Source organism: Hoplias malabaricus, chromosome X2 (assembly GCF_029633855.1).
Source record: "Hoplias malabaricus isolate fHopMal1 chromosome X2, fHopMal1.hap1, whole genome shotgun sequence".
Taxonomy (NCBI): Eukaryota; Metazoa; Chordata; class Actinopteri; order Characiformes; family Erythrinidae; genus Hoplias; species Hoplias malabaricus.
This window is the reverse complement of record NC_089819.1, coordinates 45,069,712-45,088,154: the sequence shown is the minus strand read 5'-3', so window position 1 is coordinate 45,088,154 and position 18,443 is coordinate 45,069,712. Positions and strand designations below refer to the sequence as shown.

At 38.4% G+C, this 18,443-nt stretch overlaps 1 protein-coding gene across 1 annotated transcript; it reads right to left on the bottom strand.

Moving 5' to 3' along the window:
- Positions 1 to 3,969: 3,969 nt before the first annotated feature.
- On the bottom strand, positions 3,970 to 7,431 carry LOC136677404 (uncharacterized). The gene is made up of 6 exons (XM_066654923.1): positions 7,375 to 7,431; positions 5,281 to 5,821; positions 4,938 to 5,019; positions 4,706 to 4,811; positions 4,412 to 4,520; positions 3,970 to 4,247 (listed from the first exon to the last, which is right to left on the bottom strand). The coding sequence occupies exons 1-6, from the start codon at positions 7,417 to 7,419 to the stop codon at positions 3,970 to 3,972; spliced, it is 1,161 nt and encodes a 386-aa protein (XP_066511020.1). The 5' UTR covers positions 7,420 to 7,431.
- Positions 7,432 to 18,443: the final 11,012 nt, after the last annotated feature.

Below are 18,443 nucleotides of genomic sequence, written 5' to 3'. Positions count from 1 at the left end.
TTTTAAAATATGACCTCCAGATTGAACATGGAGATAAATTTCCAAATGCATCAGCTGATCGATCCATCTGTCCTGATCTTCAATTCTGCTACAGGTGAATATTGAACAGTTCTCATTTTATATTGACTGTAGTTTAGCTAATATAATATAAACTAATTTATTGCTTTCTAAGCAGTTAATTCCTCACACACTAGCCAGCATAAAAATACACCCCTTATGTTCTACATGGTTGCAGTTTAGTCTTGAACATGGTCTTTAGTCATGTCTTTATGACTTTAGTCATTTAAAAGGGAATTTCAAGGAGTACTATCAAATAATGCCTTCTTTAGCAAGAGTGTAACAATACAAACATTTACAGGTTTAATTCAATGTTCAGTTGTAACACCAACAGAGCAGATTTTATTCTACAAAAATACTTAAGATTGTTTACTATCTACTGTACAAGAAACTAGTGAAATGCTTTTCTAATGTATTAGCAGTTTTATATTCAACCCCAGTCCAGAAAATTTTATGCTAAGGATAAAGTGTAAAGAAATATATGAAAAATACTTTTTCCTTGCATAAATTATACTTACAGAGGATAGTAAAAAAGTAATAGTGATGCAAGTAACCAGTTAATATTAAGAAATATCTTAGTAAATTGCAAACACAGTGGTCAGCACAGCAAACTCAGTTCCTTATTCACATTAGAGAATAATACATTAATTTACCAGATAAAATGACTAAACCCTTGGTAAACAAATATCAGTGATGGGCACATGCATAGTCCAGCTGTACATGAGAACAAAAGACACATGAAAAGTAAAATGTTATGTTTAAATATTAAATTGAAGGAAGCAAGTTCTGGGCCCTCACAAAAAAAAAAAAAAAAAAAAAATAGAAACCAAGATGTAAGAAACAAATTTTACAAAGTTCACTTTTTAATTTCAGGTGCAGAGGCTGCCAACCCTGTGGACAAGTTGAAGTCATGCTTATCTGGTTTGTGTGACCTCATAGAGAAAGACTCAAGTTTATGGCCTGCAGCACATGACTTAATCAGAGGAATTGAAAAGGTCCAACACAGCCCATCGAAGCTAGCATCAGCAATGCACGCCTTTGGCTGCTATAGCTGTATGACACTAATGACAAAAAGAGTTAAACCCTTAAGGAAGCGTTCACAGACCTCGTCAGTTGCTCGAAAGCCCAAAGTTGGGAGACGTCGACTGGCCACAGCAACACCAGACAAGACATCAGTGCCTGACCTTGAGAACAGTCAGCCAGAAGACAGACAGTGATGTTCAGTCCCCCTAGCTTTGCATAGTCTGTGGCACAATGTAAAACTAGTGCTAATTTTCAGTGTGTCTGTTGCAGCCCCTAAACCCTATGCCCATGTGGATGTGTGGACACACATTCTCACACCAAGGCTTCATTGCCACTTTGTGTATATGTATATAGTTGTTTTTGCAAACTTATCTCAAGTGACCAGGTGTTACAGTCTATAGTACTTTTTACGAACCTGTTCAAAACAACTCGATATTAGTATCACGTTATTATTCCATCCTCTGGCCCAAGCACATAATGCAGAAACCCTTATTTGTTGTAGGATTTTTATTATTGTTTCCTGATGCTGGGTTGCAGAAGCTATGTAAAAAGCAACATTCAAGAGGGGAAGTTATCATAATTTGCCTTGTAGTGTTAATACAATGGCACATTTTATTTCGGTCCATATTTCTTGAACTGTATAGTTCATTGCATACCATGAAATGGATAACAAAACTATTTATTGATTCACAAAGATGTCTATCATCCAATAAAGGTGTCTTTTAGAAAGTATATTGACAGTAAATGCAAATTAATGACTGTTTTATTTTTCAAGTGAGAATTAATGTGTGTAGTTTTTGGACTCATCTAATTCACTGTTGAAAGGCTGAGTACAGTGTGGGTTAAATACTTGTATCTGTTAATGCACTCAGAATAAGTGTTGCCAAATTCGTAAGCTTCATGGTTATATTTCCCATAATCAGGAAAAAAATATCAATTTTTAAAATCTGAAGATCATGTGAGAATTGCCTGTTTTTCAATTGGTCATATTTATTTCAGCTTGATTCTCTTTAAATAAGTTCACTGTGTTGGGGAACAGGACTTAGCTAACTCAAACGGAACATGTCAGAGTGTTCTCAGGAAGCTGTAGAGTTGGGTTTACTTGTGAAGTAGTGCTGCCCCCAATATTTTCTGATGATTTGTTTCAAACATTTCTACAAAATTTGCATGGACTTCCTCAGTTACTACTGGGAACAGATTCCTATATATCGTTACTTAATAGGAAGATTTACAGTTAGTCTTGGTTCATTTGAATGTTGCTTTAATGTTTTGTAAAATCAGGTGCACTTAGTCAAATAGTTTTTATGATGATCAACACTTACTCGACCAAATGAAGACGAATATCGTCGTTGTCCAAAGAAAAACGTATCTTCAAAATAGTACATTTACAGAAGGAAATAAAAACCTTCACTTTCAATGGATTTCAAGGTGAAATAAAGATTTTGGAGCATTTCTATTAGTCCATTCACCCATGAGGTTTTCACATGGTGTGAAGGACATCCATTGTGTTCAAATGGTGAAGTAAATATCAACGAAAAAGGAGATGCATGTTATTCTTTGGGCTACAATGATATATAAAGGCATTGTGTTTCACGTATAGCAGCATAATAAAGTAGAACTTTATTAGTTGTACTAATAGTTGTACTTTATAGTTTGCTGTGGTATAATTATGACCTCCAATGGTGTAGGATGTAACAGGAAAATTTAAAATTATACCATTTTAAATGTAGTTAAAAGTTATGTTTGTAGCAACCGTTCTTTTCTGCATGATGTCCTAACATTACTGGTAATAAACTCACTTCCCCCATACTTATCTGATTCTCTTGTAAACAGACCATATCATAGACAACAATTATTTCCTTTGCTCTAGTCCCAAGTGAAAGAGTTTGATGTAGTATAAATCTTATCCATATAAAATCTTATGAAAAATAAATTGTTTTGAATATATGGTTTTTGTTCATTTACTCTTCTGTGCTGTAAAGTGAATGATAGTGGGCTTGCACATTATGTCTATTCAGCACACAACATATGAATTTACTCCATCCAATATCATTCATTTATTATCTGTAACCGCTTATCCAATTCAGGGTCACGGTGGGTCCAGAGCCTACCTGGAATCATTGGACGCAAGGCGGGGAATACACCCTGGAGGGGGCGCCAGTCCTTCACAGGGAAATACACATTCACACCTACGGACATTATTGGAGTCACCAATCCACCTACCAATGTGTGTTTTTGGACTGTGGGAGGAAACCCATGCGGACACGGGGAGAACACACCAACTCCTCACAGACAGTCATCCGGAGTGGGAATCGAACCCACAACCTCCAGGTCCCTGGAGCTGTGTGACACTACCTGCTGCACCACCGTGCCACCCCCCAGCCAAATTACCAAAAAAAATCATTATTCAACACTGCTCTCTAAGGCATTAGCAACCATTCAATAAAAACAAATTTTTTATAAGTACCTTATGTAGAATTTCAAACCAGCAACACATTCATTTTCTGGAAGTTATACTGTGTCCTGAGCCTGCTTGCCAAGCAGTTTTTTGCTGTTGTGGGGAGACGGAGAACACGCCACACTCCTCACCGTGAGTTACCTTGCAGGCAGGGATTGAACCTACAATCCCAGAACTCTGGTGTGACCACCATTCATCCATTGTCTGTAACCACATACCCAGTTCAGGAGTCTGCACCAGACACTCATAATGGACATTCCCTGCAAAACACATGATATTCTAAAACACAACCAGTCTCTTTTGGAATCTTATCTTTATTCGTTCTGCTTTGTGTAAGTGGACTGTTTCTGCTCCAGCTGATTAAAGCCCTCCCATTCTGAAACAGTTCAAATGCCTGTCCAGGTGCCAGATCAGGATACGTCAAGAGCTGTTCACTGATCAGGGTAGAAGTCTCCAGCATCTCTCATTCCCTGACTAAGCTGAGCCTTTGGGGCAGCCATAAGCCTCACAGGGGCCTTTGCTTCCTCCTTCTGGCAAACAGGCACAGGTGAAGGTGCACATTTGTCTGCTGGACCTGCATGACCCTGTGCTACACTTCTCTGCCTAACTGCAGCCTTATTTGTTGCACTGCTGACAGCTGCGGACTCCACACGAGCCTCCTCTGCCTTCCTCTGCCTAAAATGGCTTTTCAATGTGGGCACCTTGCTCCCTGTCATTATTGAAACATCATTTGTTATTTTAGTCAGTTCACTTTCACTGTTGTTGTATATTAAAATCATGAACACAGATTTCTGATATTAGTTGCTTTACCATTTGTTATTGAATCTAATTTCATAGCTTTTAAGTATAAAGTTCTGCAGTACTGGAACATACCTGGTGTCACATAGGTCAAGTATTGTCTATCTAGCTTGGCAGAAGCAGGTGGAGGGACAAATGCATGGGAAATGTATAGCTCCAGAGACTTGGCCAACTGCATCTCCTCCTGATTTAGTGGATACAGGAGAAACAGAGCAAGCCTTAATATGTAGCTCATTCACTGATATTTGTTTTAGAACATGAGTTCTACTTGCCCATGTATCAGGAAATGTTCTTATTTAGACCTCATTTACAGGGCTCTTGTCAATACAGAAGCTGTTGTACAGCGCATGTATGAAGTGTGTGTCTCACCTCCATGATGGTTCTCTGGCAGTCGTGATGTAGCTTGGCCAGCAGGAATTTTGCTTTACGCTCTGCCCTGTCATACACCAGTTTCAAGCGCTTTAACTTTCTCTTCCTGTTTAAAAAACAGACATTAAAAAGGGATGAATGTGTGGAAAGTGACCTAAATACTACATCATTGTCTCGTTACAAACTCTGTTCTTTCTGCTAGGATTTGTTTTAAAGCAAAAAAACTAAATACCTTTCCTCTTCCTGCTTCCTGATGAACTCAGACACTTTCTTCCTCTGTGTAGAGAAGCCTTCCCATTTTGGGATCTTGCTTCCTATAATTAGTTGTAAAATATACATGTCATTTTCTATTCTAAAGATTAGTTGTGATAGCATTAGCTGTTGGAAGATGTCTATTTATTCTGTAAGTTACATAAGTAATGGTTAAGTTCAGGTTTGTGTCTATTTTAACTTCTAATAGATTAGAAATCTATTAATTAGCAATGAGCAGTTTACTGGAATGCTACAAAACCACTGTTGACTTCATTTCTGCTCTGTAGTGATCTAGGACTCATTTTTCCAATGCTGATACTTACCTGGTTCATAGTAGACCTTTTTCTGTTGCATGTGGCAGACGAGGTTTACTGGTGTAGGCGGCCTGGGTGGGACATGCCTACTGAAGCTCATGGGCTTTACGTTCTGAGCTGCTATTTCAGCCTGCACATGCTGGCCCTGTCGCTCTGGGGAATGATACCTCAGTAAAGGTGCATCAACATCCAGATCAAAGAAATTAGACATGCTGCTGCATATCTTCCTCTGTGTGCTGAGGCGTATGGAGGGTATCTGCGACCCAAAGGGGGAGCTCTCCTGCACAACAGCCACATTTGAGATTCGAACCCTGCAATGAGATGCCAGCTTTTGTCGACGTGGTTCCAGTGGTGGGGAAGGCTTCAACATGGGTCGACGGCGAATGGGATCCACAACACCCATTTGATCCGTCTCGCTGAACCTTCCAAGGAGTCTCCTGTCGGACTGCTGATCCAGTGCTTGTGCTGAATTCTGGATTGAGCTCTGGATCCGTTTTAGGATGGACTCCTGGATCTGCTCCATTCTATCTAGGTTGTTAAAGATGGAGTCCTAGTTTTGAAACAGAGAAAATATATTCCACACATCATTCTAAACACCAGGATCTACACAGGCTTTATTTAATTTGGCTTGTCAAAGCCAAATGACTGTTTTTTTTTCTTATTATTAAGTTGGCTAGGAAGAGCCAACTTGCTGTTGTTCATATCTTTTTATTATTACTCTTCTTACGGTTTTTGGATTGCTCCTCCTCCTAGACAGGAGTAGAGCCTAGAGAAGGCAGAGCCACAAAACTATACAGGATCATAGACCTACAGCCAATTATATTGCTTATGCTTTGTTGGTTTCTGAATACGAGCTTCCAAAGTGGGAATTTTTGGAATACACTGAACAAAATTTCAAACTGCTGTACTGTGGTTTCTACCTACGAGATTTCATGAGACCTGGGCACACCAGAACCCATCACGTGAAGTCTGAGATCAATCACACTCATCCATTTCATTTCATCCCTCGTTCAATATCTATTTCTTCTAAAATCTTTATACTTTCACCTAGACACTTAATTTAAAATAATGTAAAATAATGTACAATTATATGTACAACAAAATGTGTCTTCAGCATTTAAACCGTCTGTGGCAGCAAAGACAAGCACACTAGTGAACTAGGGGCTGTGAACACACACCCAGAGCAGTGGGCAGCCATCCCCAGTGCCCAGGGAACAGTTGTGGGCAACTGCCCATATTTTGAGGACTGAGTGATCAAGAAACACTAGTAACGTCACATAGGAAAAGTAAGGTGCCACCCCATGAAAATTGTCTGGCTGCACCACTAATTACACACAGACTCATACATATAGAGCCTAATACACAGCTATATCAGCATAAGGGACTGACTTAGGGGGACTTAGGGAACCCCTAGATAAATGTGGCAGGACTTTTAAGGTGTAATGTGAAGTTACAGCAGCAGCTTTTTGAACATGGCAGTCTTAATAAAAACATTAACATAAAAGCAATAATAATTTATTTAAAACTTGTTGAGGTCAGATGTAATAAAAACTGCTGTTAATCTTTCAGCACTGAATCCAATGCACTGAAACAAAAAAGATCTTATATATAAAGACAACAGAACATGAAATTCCTAATTTGTTCTTTGTATCTAATAAATTAGAGGGGAAAGGTTTGTGGAAGAACTAGAATTTGGCTTGTCAAATATTGCTAACACTGTTGCAACATTAGCTTATCCTGCTTGATAGCCACAATCCAATACTGCCATTTAAATACCACCAGCTTAAAAAGACAATACATTTTAAACGTGCCCTTAAAAAATTACCATCTCAAATAACCCTTAAACTCTAAAAAACTGCAAGGATTTTTTGACCTCTACATTAAAAACAAATCCACCTTTTAAAACTCTCACTTTATTTAGACTTCCAGTTTAAGTAAACAACCACATCAAATAAACGGACGCATTAAAAAAAATTACCACCTTTATATTAATCTTTTCTTCAATTCCATTTAAAGTGTATTTTCAACTGTTAAATCAATTAATGTTAACACTTTCTGCAAAAGAATGAAACACAATTAATAAAATAAAGTTCTTTTTCTTACCTGTTTTCTCCTGCTGTTCTCTTTTAGTGAACGCTCTCTACTCATCTCTGCAAGCAGTTGGTGATGATTCCTTCAAATAATGAAAATGCTGTAAGACGGGCCCCTATATGTACACCTGTTGGTGTGGCTTCATTATGACATCATATCACTAGGAGTGACCCTTTTCACACAACTGCCAACCTTTATGATGTCATTTTGGTCTGTGAAGAATATGGCCCTTGCAGAGGCTTTTTTTTTTTTTCTTTTTTTTGTTTTTTTTGTTTTTTTGGTTTTACAACAAGCACTGGTTAAAAAAACACTGCACTGTCATACAAGCCACCATCACTTTGACAAGAAGGCTGAGGTGACGGTGGGTACACAGACACAGGGAGAGACCCATTATGGCAAGACTCTCATCACAAGAAGACCCCATTTTACCACTGAAAACACTGATACCATAAGACTCAGCATGCACAAAGGCTCAATGAAAACATTTTCAAGCAACTAAAGCAGGCTGAACTCAACAAGAAATAAGTCTCTAACTTTTTATATTTAGATATTAATATATTCAATCACTGATTGCTTGAAATTGAATTAAACCTCTACAAGTGTGGGGTGTATTTTAATATGGAATGATATGTTTGACTGAGAGCGGCACGGTGGCGCAACAGGTAGTGTCGCAGACTGTCTGTGTGATGTGTGGTGTGTTCTCCTTGTGTCTGCGTGGGTTTCCTTTCACAGTCCAAAAACACACGTTGGTAGGTGAATTGGCGACTCAAAAGTGTCCGTAGGTGTGATTGTGTGACTGTGTGTGTGTTGCCATGTGAAGGACTGGCGCCCCCTCCAGAGTGTATTCCCGCCTTGCGCCCAATGATTCCAGGTAGGCTCTGGACCCACCTCAACCCTGAACAGGATTAGCAGTTACAGATAATGAATGAATGTTTGCATGATTTATTATTTTTTTATTATGTGGCTGAATTTTAACTTGTAAATTTTTATTCACTGTTTGAATGACCACTGAATCTCGTTTGTAACTCGAGTTGTTAAGTTTTGTAGCACATTCGGTAATGCAGTCGTCTCCTGTGTTTGGAGACATTTCCACCTTAAGTGATCTGAAACAGCAAAGATAAGTCAATATTACTAACTTATGGAGCAGGAATCGAGCAATCCTCATTTCCATTCATGATTTTCAACCTTTGGATTTCTCTCTATTGTCTAAAAAAAAGAGAGGGAGATAAAGCCTAGCATACTGGATGAGACCGTTTGTGTGTTTTTTACTCATTTACAGACACAGGGGCTTCTTAAACATGCTAGAGCAGTTTCAAGTATGCAAACAGACTGGAGAGCTAGCAAATGGAAACATTTTCTGAATTTTATAAACCATTTTTAACTCCAATCATTAACTTTGCCTTTAAGTAGTTGTCATTTTATAAGAAAATTATTTACCTTGAAAATCATTAAAACTTCTCTGAATCTCTTCTTCCTCTAAAACTGGAGAAGAATGTAGAGTGAAGCTCACCAAAAATTCCAGACCTGGGGTACCTGCTTGTGCTAAAGTTAGCGTGTACAAGACTGTCACAAATCTGTTGTTGAATATTATTGTTTAAACAACATCATCATGAGGAAGAATGACTGCCGATTCACTGTTTAACTACAGATAACCAAGCTGTGTAAGGTTCCATTTTGGAAAATCTACCTATTGTCTATGAAGGCAGTGGGGAGAAATACAGCTCATATACTGAGGCAATGGCAACATCTTCAATCATGTCTTCAGTTTCTGCCTTCTTTTCACATTCTGCTATATTTAAGTACACTTTTTTCACACTGAACCTTTAAAGCACTTTCTTGTTTTCACACATAATAAGCTGAACTTATTGTTGGACCAAATTTTAACAAATTTACCAAGTGTGCTCAGAGACGTTTTATGTTAGTTTAAACACAGTAAATGTGTTATCGACTTGAGTTACTGAACACACAAATGTGTTATTATTGCACAATACATGTTGATTGTGTGTAATCTAGGTACTGATTTAAAAACACCCCCCCCAAAAAAAAAAAAATAAATAAATAAATAAATAAATAAAACAGGAAAAAATATATAAAATAAACAGCTATTTATTTATCAGAGAAACAATAGTTTCACAGCATAAGACATGCAGTTTTACTCAAATGCACCTTTCATTTGTGAAAGTATAATGCCTATTAAAAGCAGCTATAATAATTAAATGGCATTAAAACATGTTGATCATTTAATTATTTAAAAACGTAACTTTATAGGGGAACAAAAATTATATTTCTTAACATTTAATTTCACTTAAAGGGGAACTCCACAGATTTATTTATTATTTTTTGTTTTAAAGTCTCCAAAGAATTGTTCTAATCACTATTTTACAATTATAACATAAAATCAAAAACTCCAAAGACATGTGGAGGTTCACCAGTGGTTTTGATTATTATCTGTGTTGTAGATATTGAGAACCCAGGGTCCATGCTGAATAAATATGTTCATATTTACAGGAGAGAATTATATTTAAGTACATTTTAAAAAATGGTAATGTCATTTAAGTTGCTGAAAAAAAATAATCAAAAATAGCACATTCATAAAACCACAATAGCACATAGATATAGAAAACCTTGTGGTTTTATTTCTTTTAACTTCTGAACCTATACAATCTTTTATCTTGTGGTGTTGGCATTACTAAACCTTGACAGTTTATCAAGGGATCAAACATCTACAGCACCATTTATATGTCATAGATGTTTGTTTACTTCACTACATATACATAAACATGCTCAAAGTACTTGACTGAAATAATCTTTTTAAACATCAATTCAAATCACCAAATAACTTAGCAGTGAGTCATTAAATTTTGCAAACTACGTAGTTTTTTTTTTCAAAATCTTTTTACCATGTCACATTTCTTGTTACCTCCATATGTGTGAGGCATATCCAAAATAGGGCAAATACCTTTGGAGGTTTCCAGTCCTGGTGAGGGAATGCTTGGCTATTGATCTGCACCGGGTGAATGTTTTCTGGACTGCAGACTTGATTTAGGATATGTTATCTCCAGGTGGTCTAAGTCTTTTCATCAAATTCATCCACGCAGGTTTTCCCGTACCAATGTCCCATTACTGGTAGAATTTGGTCCATCACTGCTTTAATCACACATCCTGTAATGTCACTGACAATGCTCTAGATGCCAGCAGATGATGTCTCATTTCCACACAATATATAAATTTAAATTGAAAAATCAAATGTGAAATGCCCTAGTTGACTGAACACTTTTGACACAGAGAACAAATACTGTGTTAAATCTTTTATTAAATTGTTTTCTTACAGCAGTGAAGTCTAAAATTTAACACAAGTTAAAAAGAAAGTAAAAATAAATCTTAAATAGTGACCAAGAAAATATTACAGAATCTTAAATCTTTTTTATTAACGTTTTAACATTTTGTCTGTTTTTTTTTTTTTTTTAATTCTATGAAATTTTTTGCTAGAATTTTAATTAAAAATAATAATTCAAGGTGTTCCAGGCTGTCCCTTATGTAAGCTCGTCTCTGCCACATAAAATAATTTTAAAAAAGGCACCCATTTTTTTCAGTAATATGCAAGTTGCTATCTCAATATTTCGAGATGCTATCTCATTATTTTGAGATACTAAGTCAAGACTGAGTTTTAGGCTTCAATTGCAGAAAGACTTTTATTTTGATGAGCCTGAATACGGGTGGAGTCGGAAACCACTGTTTTTACTGCCGGAGTACTTGCCTGAATGTGGTAGAGTGTTGCCTTTATCGATAATCACATTTAGACACTCGTCTATCACTGGGGCTGAGGTGGCTGAGGTGGTAAGGAAACTCCTTGGCAGTAGGGCCCCGGGGGTGGATGAGGCTCGCCCCGGGTTCCTCAAGGCTCTGGATATTGTGGGGCTGTCCTGGCTCATACGTCTTTGCAACATCGCCTAGACATCGGGGGCAGTGCCTCTGGACTGGCAGACTGGGGTGGTGGTTCCTCTTTTTAAAAAGGGGGATCAGAGGGTGTGTTCCAACTATAGGGGGATCACACTCCTCAGCCTCCCCGGTAAGGTCTATGCAGGGGTACTGGAGAAGAGAGTCCGACTGAGAGTTGAACCTCGGATCCAGGAGGAACAATGCGGATTCCGCCCCGGTCGTGGAACACAGGACCAGCTCTTTACCCTCGCTAGGATCCTGGAGGGTGCATGGGAGTTTGTTCAACCAATCTACATGTGTTTTGTGGATCTGGAGAAGGCATTCGACCGTGTCCCTCGGGGTATTCTGTGGGGGGTGCTCAGGGAGTATGGGGTACTGGGCTCTTTGCTACGAGCTATCCAGTCCCTGTACAAACAGAGCAGGAGTCTGGTTCGTATGGCTGGCAGTAAGTCCGACTGGTTTCCAGTCAGAGTTGGAGTCCGTCAGGGCTGCCCGTTGTCACCGGTTCTGTTCATAATTTTTATGGACAGAATTTCTCGGCGTAGCCAAGTGGCGGAGGGTGTCCGGTTTGGTGGTCTCAGGATTCCATGTCTCCTTTTTGCAGATGATGTGGTCTTGTTGGCTTCATCGAGCCAGGACCTCCAGCTCTTGCTGGACCAGTTTGCAGCCAAGTGTGAAGCGGTAGGGATGAGGATCAGCACCTCCAAGTCCGAGTCCATGATGTTCAGTCGGAAAAGGGTGGAGTGCTCTCTCCAGGTTGGAAGTGAGATCCTGCCTCAAGTGGAGGAGTTTAAATACCTTGAGGTCTTGTTCACGAGTGAGGGAAAGATGGAGCGTGAGATTGACAGGCGGATCGGTGCAGCGTCAGCAGTAATGCGGGCTCTGTACCGCGCCGTTGTGGTGAAGAGAGAGCTGAGCAGAAGAGCAAAGCTCTCAATTTACCGTTCAATCTATGTCCCAACCCTCACCTATGGTCACGAACTTTGGGTAGTGACCGAAAGAACGAGATCGCGGGTACAAGCGACTGAAATGAGTTTTCTCCGCAGGGTGTCTGGACTCTCCCTTAGAGACAGGGTTAGGAGCTCAGGCATCCAGGAGAGACTCGGAGTGGTGCCGCTGCTCCTCCACATCGAGAGGAGCCAGTTGAGGTGGTTCGGGCATCTGGTCTGGATGCCTCCTGGTGAGGTGTTCTGCGTATGTCCAACGGGACACGCTGGAGAGACTACATGTCTCGACTGGCCTAGGAACGCCTCGTTATACCCCCTGAGGAGCTGGAGATGGTGAATGGGGAGAGGGAGGTCTGGGTTTCTTTGCTCTGACTGCATCCTCCGCCACCCGGACCCGGATAAGCGTTGGATAATGGATGGATGGATACGCAAATATTGGGAGCCAGTCCTATTGTTAAAAAATCAGTCCTCAGCGCCCTCTCTTTGGCCACACTCTGTATAATGTGACCTGTATCTGAACAGATCATGCTCCTGAACTGATCCGCATGCGCAAAGGATGAGGCTTGAGGCGCTGACCAGAAGAAAATGTTTCACACAAAGCACTTTCGTTTTTTAAATGAAGGAATGGGACCGGACTGTGCAACGCTGTATCACAAAACCTCCCTTTTCTTTGTGAGCTCTATGTTAAAGACAGAGTATTAATTAAAGACTGTAAAGGATATTAAAATGTGCACGGATATAATATTTTAAAAACTTTGAGAGTGAATAATTTATATTTCAGGGTAACATTGCCCATTTTTATAAAACATAAGCAGGTTTTGTTCAATAAAATGTATAAAAATATCTAAATTTATTTTCTAAAAGAGTGACACAAAAATATGTAGTGTAATCTAGTATTTATATGACACATTCAGGTGTTTGAAAAAAATAATACTTGAATTACTATTAAATACTGTTTTGTGCAAACTTTATAATTTTTTGTGGACTGTAAATTAGCATTTATGTATTTGTGGCTTGTTTTCTGCTTGGAGCTTTAGAAATTAAACACTCATTTATGCACCCTAAATTATACATTAAAACATTGAAATCAGAAGGTGTAACTAAAAGCAGGGACACTTCTGCTTACAGTTATACACAGCATGTGCAGACATTTATGGAAAACAGTAGGGACCAGTAAGACATTTCCTGTCTTGTACTCTATTGGGATGGCTTTAGAGTAGAAAGTAGAATTCTCTCTCTCTCTCTCTCTCTCTCTCTCTTTCTCTCTCTCTCTCTCTCTCTCTCTCTCTTTCTCTCTCTCTCTCTCTCTCTCTCTCTCTCTCTCTCTCTCTCTCTCTCTCTCTCTCTCTCTCTCTCTCTGTCTCTCTTCAATTTTTCAATTCAAGGTGCTTTATTGACATGATACATCACTTACATTTGTATTGTCAAAGCCTGGGTTACAATTTTAAAAGGTTAAAAAGAACAAATATTTAAGTAAACAATAAAATATTGAATTAAATAAATACAGGGTATAACTTATTAGAAATGTGGAAACAGTAACATTTACCACTAACACTGGACTGGAACTGGGGGAAAAGGTAATATATGGGGTCAGTGTGTGTGTGTTTGTGTGTTTGACAGGGTCACTCACTGTCCCTTTTGCGTTGGCAGGCGAGGACGTATCGGGCTGCGAGAGTGCATCTCTCTCTCTGTTCTCCCAGCAGATACGGGAGTCTGTGGGGGTCAGGGCCGTGAAGGACGGGTGTGTTTTACTAAATTTAATGTAGAACTCAACAGTGGTCTGCACACTGGGCCTCTGTCTCCTCAGCAGGTGGAGATGAACCCGGCCCTTCCTATACAGGACATCTGTGTTGCTAGACAAGTCCAGTTAGTTGCTGAGGTGAAGACCCTGATAGTTATATTCCCTCGCTATTTCATCAATCCCTATATAATCACACTGTTCTGAGGCATGATTTTTCAGAAAGGTCACCTTTCATACACAAAGGCAATTAAAAGGGTTTAACAGGGACAGTACAGGGAGATGCTCACGTACAGTTGGAGATGATGTGAGGCACAAAGTCAAGGCCAGAAATCTGTCACAAATTGTCTGAATAATAGATATCCTCTAAGGTGGATTACAGATGCCATCACAACACAAAACCAAGAAAGAGTCTTGAAGGCTCTGGAAGACGGACGAATAACACAAACTGCCCTGCAAAAATGGCTGTAACGCTGCAACGCCCGAAAGCAAGTTATGGAAGACAGTGTCGGTGGGTAGCCCCATGTTAACCCTAAACTCATTCTAGTGTTGTAAATCATATACTTCTGGTCATGTATTCTTTGTAAAAGTGATATATTTATATGTTTTTAAACCTTTCTCTACAGGGAAGCACAGATCCTCACATGCCAATCTTGCCAACAATAGTGCACATTACCAATGAGCACAATCATAACATTCATGTAGGAGATGCCTTGAGGTACAAGGATGTTGGTGATGAAGCTATACAAAAGCTGAGGAAGCTTTTTGAAGCTGGTCATTCACCTTCTACAGCTCTGGATGTTTTAAAATATGACCTCCAGATTGAACATGGAGATAAATTTCCAAATGCATCAGCTGATCGATCCATCTGTCCTGATCTTCAATTCTGCTACAGGTGAATATTGAACAGTTATCATTTTATATTGACTGTAGTTTAGCTAATATAATATAAACTAATTTATTGCTTTTAAGCGGTTAATTCCTCACACACTAGCCAGCATAAAAATACACCCCTTATGTTCTACATGGTTGCAGTTTAGTCTTGAACATGGTCTTTAGTCATTTAAAAGGGAATTTCAAGGAGTACTAGCAAATAATGCCTCCTTTAGCAAGAGTGTAACAATACAAACATTTACAGGTTTAATTCAATGTTCAGTTGTAACACCAACAGAGCAGATTTTATACGACAAACATACTTAAGATTGTTTACTATCTACTGTACAAGAAACTAGTGAAATGATTTTCTAATGTATTAGCAGTTTTATATTCAACCCCAGTCCAGAAAATTTCATATACAGTCCAAAATGTAAAGAAAATCAGAATGCAATGATGTGCGAATAGTTTAGATCAAATAATTATATGGCTAATATGTCACTCTTTAAAATGAGTGCATTATGAGAGGAAGTTGTGGCCAAAATTGGTAAACATACATCATTTTATACAAGAACCCTGCTTATTGAGAAGATAATAACATACATTTAAGTGACTTGCACAGGATTATACATAGTACATTTTTCATGGATGGCAGCAAATCAGTTTTATCAGTGTTTTGGACATTCTTTTGTCGTCATTTGTTTTATGCAAATTCCAAACATGGTTGCTTAAGGTATCCTAATAAGTTTGAATTGTGGAGTATCCGAAGTTTCTAAACAGGAGCTTTCAGTTTGTGAGGGGTCGGGGATGGCTGAAGCTTTAGAAAGGCAGATTGCCATGTTCAGCAATGTTCAACAGTGCATCGACCAATGCACCAAGCTGGCCACTGTGTCAGTCAGCCCGCCTTCCACACTTCCTCCTGACCCAGACCCTATAGACACCTCCATGCCAGAGGAAGACGATTCTACACAGACCTGTGTGATGGAGCAAGAAGTGACCAAGGCAGCAGAAGGTCAGCATTCTAGGAAAATTTTATGCTAAGGATAAAGTGTAAAGAAATATATGAAAAATATTTTTTCCTTGCATAAATTATACTTACAGAGGTAAGTAAAAAAGTAATAGTGATGCAAGTAACCAGTTAATATTAAGAAATATCTTAGTAAATTGCAAACACAGTGGTCAGCACAGCAAACACAGTTCCTTATTCACATTAGAGAATAATACATTAATTTACCAGATAAAATGACTAAACCCTTGGTAAACGAATATCAGTGATGGACACATGCATTGCCCAGCTGTACATGAGAACAAGAGACACATTAAAAGTAAAATGTTATGTTTAAATATTAAATTGAAGGAAGCAAGTTCTGGGTCCTCACCAAAATAAATAAATAAATAAATAAACTCAACAGAAACCAAAATGATAAAATTTTACAAAATTAACTTTTTAATTTCAGGTGCAGAGGCTGCCAACCCTGTGGACAAGTTGAAGTCATGCTTATCTGGTTTGTGTGACCTCATAGAGAAAGACTCAAGTTTTTGGCCTGCAGCACATGACTAAATCAGAGGAATTGAAAAGGTCCAACACAGCCCATCGAAGCTAGCATCAGCAATGCACTCCTTTGGCTGCTATACCTGTATGACACTAATGACAAAAAGAGTTAAACCCTTAAGGAAGCGTTCACAGACCTCGTCAGTTGCTCAAAAGCCCAAAGTTGGGAGACATCGGCTGGCCACAGCAACACCAGACAAGACATCAGTGCCTGACCTTGAGAACTCTCAGCCAGAAGACAGACAGTGATGTTCAGTCCCCCTAGCTTTGCATAGTCTGTAGCACAATTTTCAGTGTGTCTATAGCAGCCCCTAAACCCTATGCCCATGTGGATGTGTGGACACACATTCTCACACCAAGGCTTCAATGCCACTTTGTGTATATGTATATAGTTGTTTTTGCAAACTTATCTCAAGTGACCAGGTGTTACAGTCTATAGTACTTTTTACGAACCTGTTCAAAACAACTCGATATTAGTATCATGTTATTTTTCCATCCTCTGGCCCAAGCACATAATGCAGAAACCCTTATTTGTTTTAGGGTCTTTATTATTGTTTCCTGATGCTGGGTTGCAGAAGTTTTGTAAAAAGCAACATTCAAGAGGGGAAGTTATCATAATTTGCCTTGTAGTGTTAATACAATGGCACTTTTATTTCGGTCCATATCTCTTGAACTGTATAGTTCATTGCATACCATGAAATGGATAACAAAAATATTTATTGATTCACAAAGATGTCTATCATCCACAAAATGTGTCCTTTAGAAAGTATATTGACAGTAAATGCAAATTAATGACTGTTTTATTTTTCAAGTGAGAATTAATGTGGGTAGTTTTTGGACTCATCTAATTCACTGTTGAAAGGCTGAGTACAGTGTGGGCTAAATACTTGTATCTGTTGATGCACTCAGTGTTGCCAAGTTCTTAAGCTTCATGGTTATATTTCCCATAATCAGGAAAAAATATCAATTTTTAAAATCTGAAGATCATGTGAGAATTACCTGTTTTTGAATTGGTCATATTTATTTCAGCTTGATTCTCTTTAAATAAGTTCACTGTGTTGGGGAACAGGACTTAACAACATAGCTTGAAGATGATATAGATATTTTTGGAAAAAATCTTGTCAGTGTCAATGCTACAGAGTTGTGTTTGGCTGAAGAACACTTACTTAATCTGTTTGTTAAAAATATGTCATAAAAAAGGAAGGATACATGTACACATTATAGTTTTGCACAAAAGCCCTAGAGGCCCATTCATTTTCTCTTCCACCTAAAGTTTCAAAATCATCAGCCACTCAGGATTCCAAAAGCAAAAATAGTAAAGGTATACTTATGTATTAGCATGATAAATGATGAGTACAAGGCGAGTTAGAAAAGCTTCTGCTTTCTTTCACAAATTGTGATCAGAATTTGTAATTTGTTTGTGTTTTGTAGGGATACATTTACATTAGTTTTTGAGGCAGTCTGGATATCAGATAAATGTAATGTAAATATTTTCTGATGCTTGAACATTTTTAAAATACAGAAATTGGCCCTAAGTCTACCTGCGTTCACATAATTGAAAACAGAACCATTAATCTGTATTGATTTACAAAGTCAGTAATAGTTTATGAAATGCAGATATTACAGTATAATAGCACAACATTTTTTAACACATCTGCTGATATCATCCTGTCTTTAATCATTTAATATATGTTTCACCTGCTTATATTTCAATGGTCTCATTGGGTCAGACACATGTAATGACCTATGTGACCCCTTGGAAGAAATATAGATAGTGTTACTCTGGTGTGGAACAGATTTTCTAACTCAAACGGAACATGTCAGAGTGTTCTCAGGAACCTGTAGAGTTGGGTTTACTTGTGAAGTAGTGCTGCCCCCAATACTTTCTGATTATTAGTTTCAAACATTTCTACAATATTTGCATGGACTTCCTCAGTTGCTACTGGGAACAGATTCCTATATATCGTTACTTAATAGGAAGATTTACAGTTAGTCTTGGTTCATTTGAATATTGCTTTAATGTTTTGTAAAA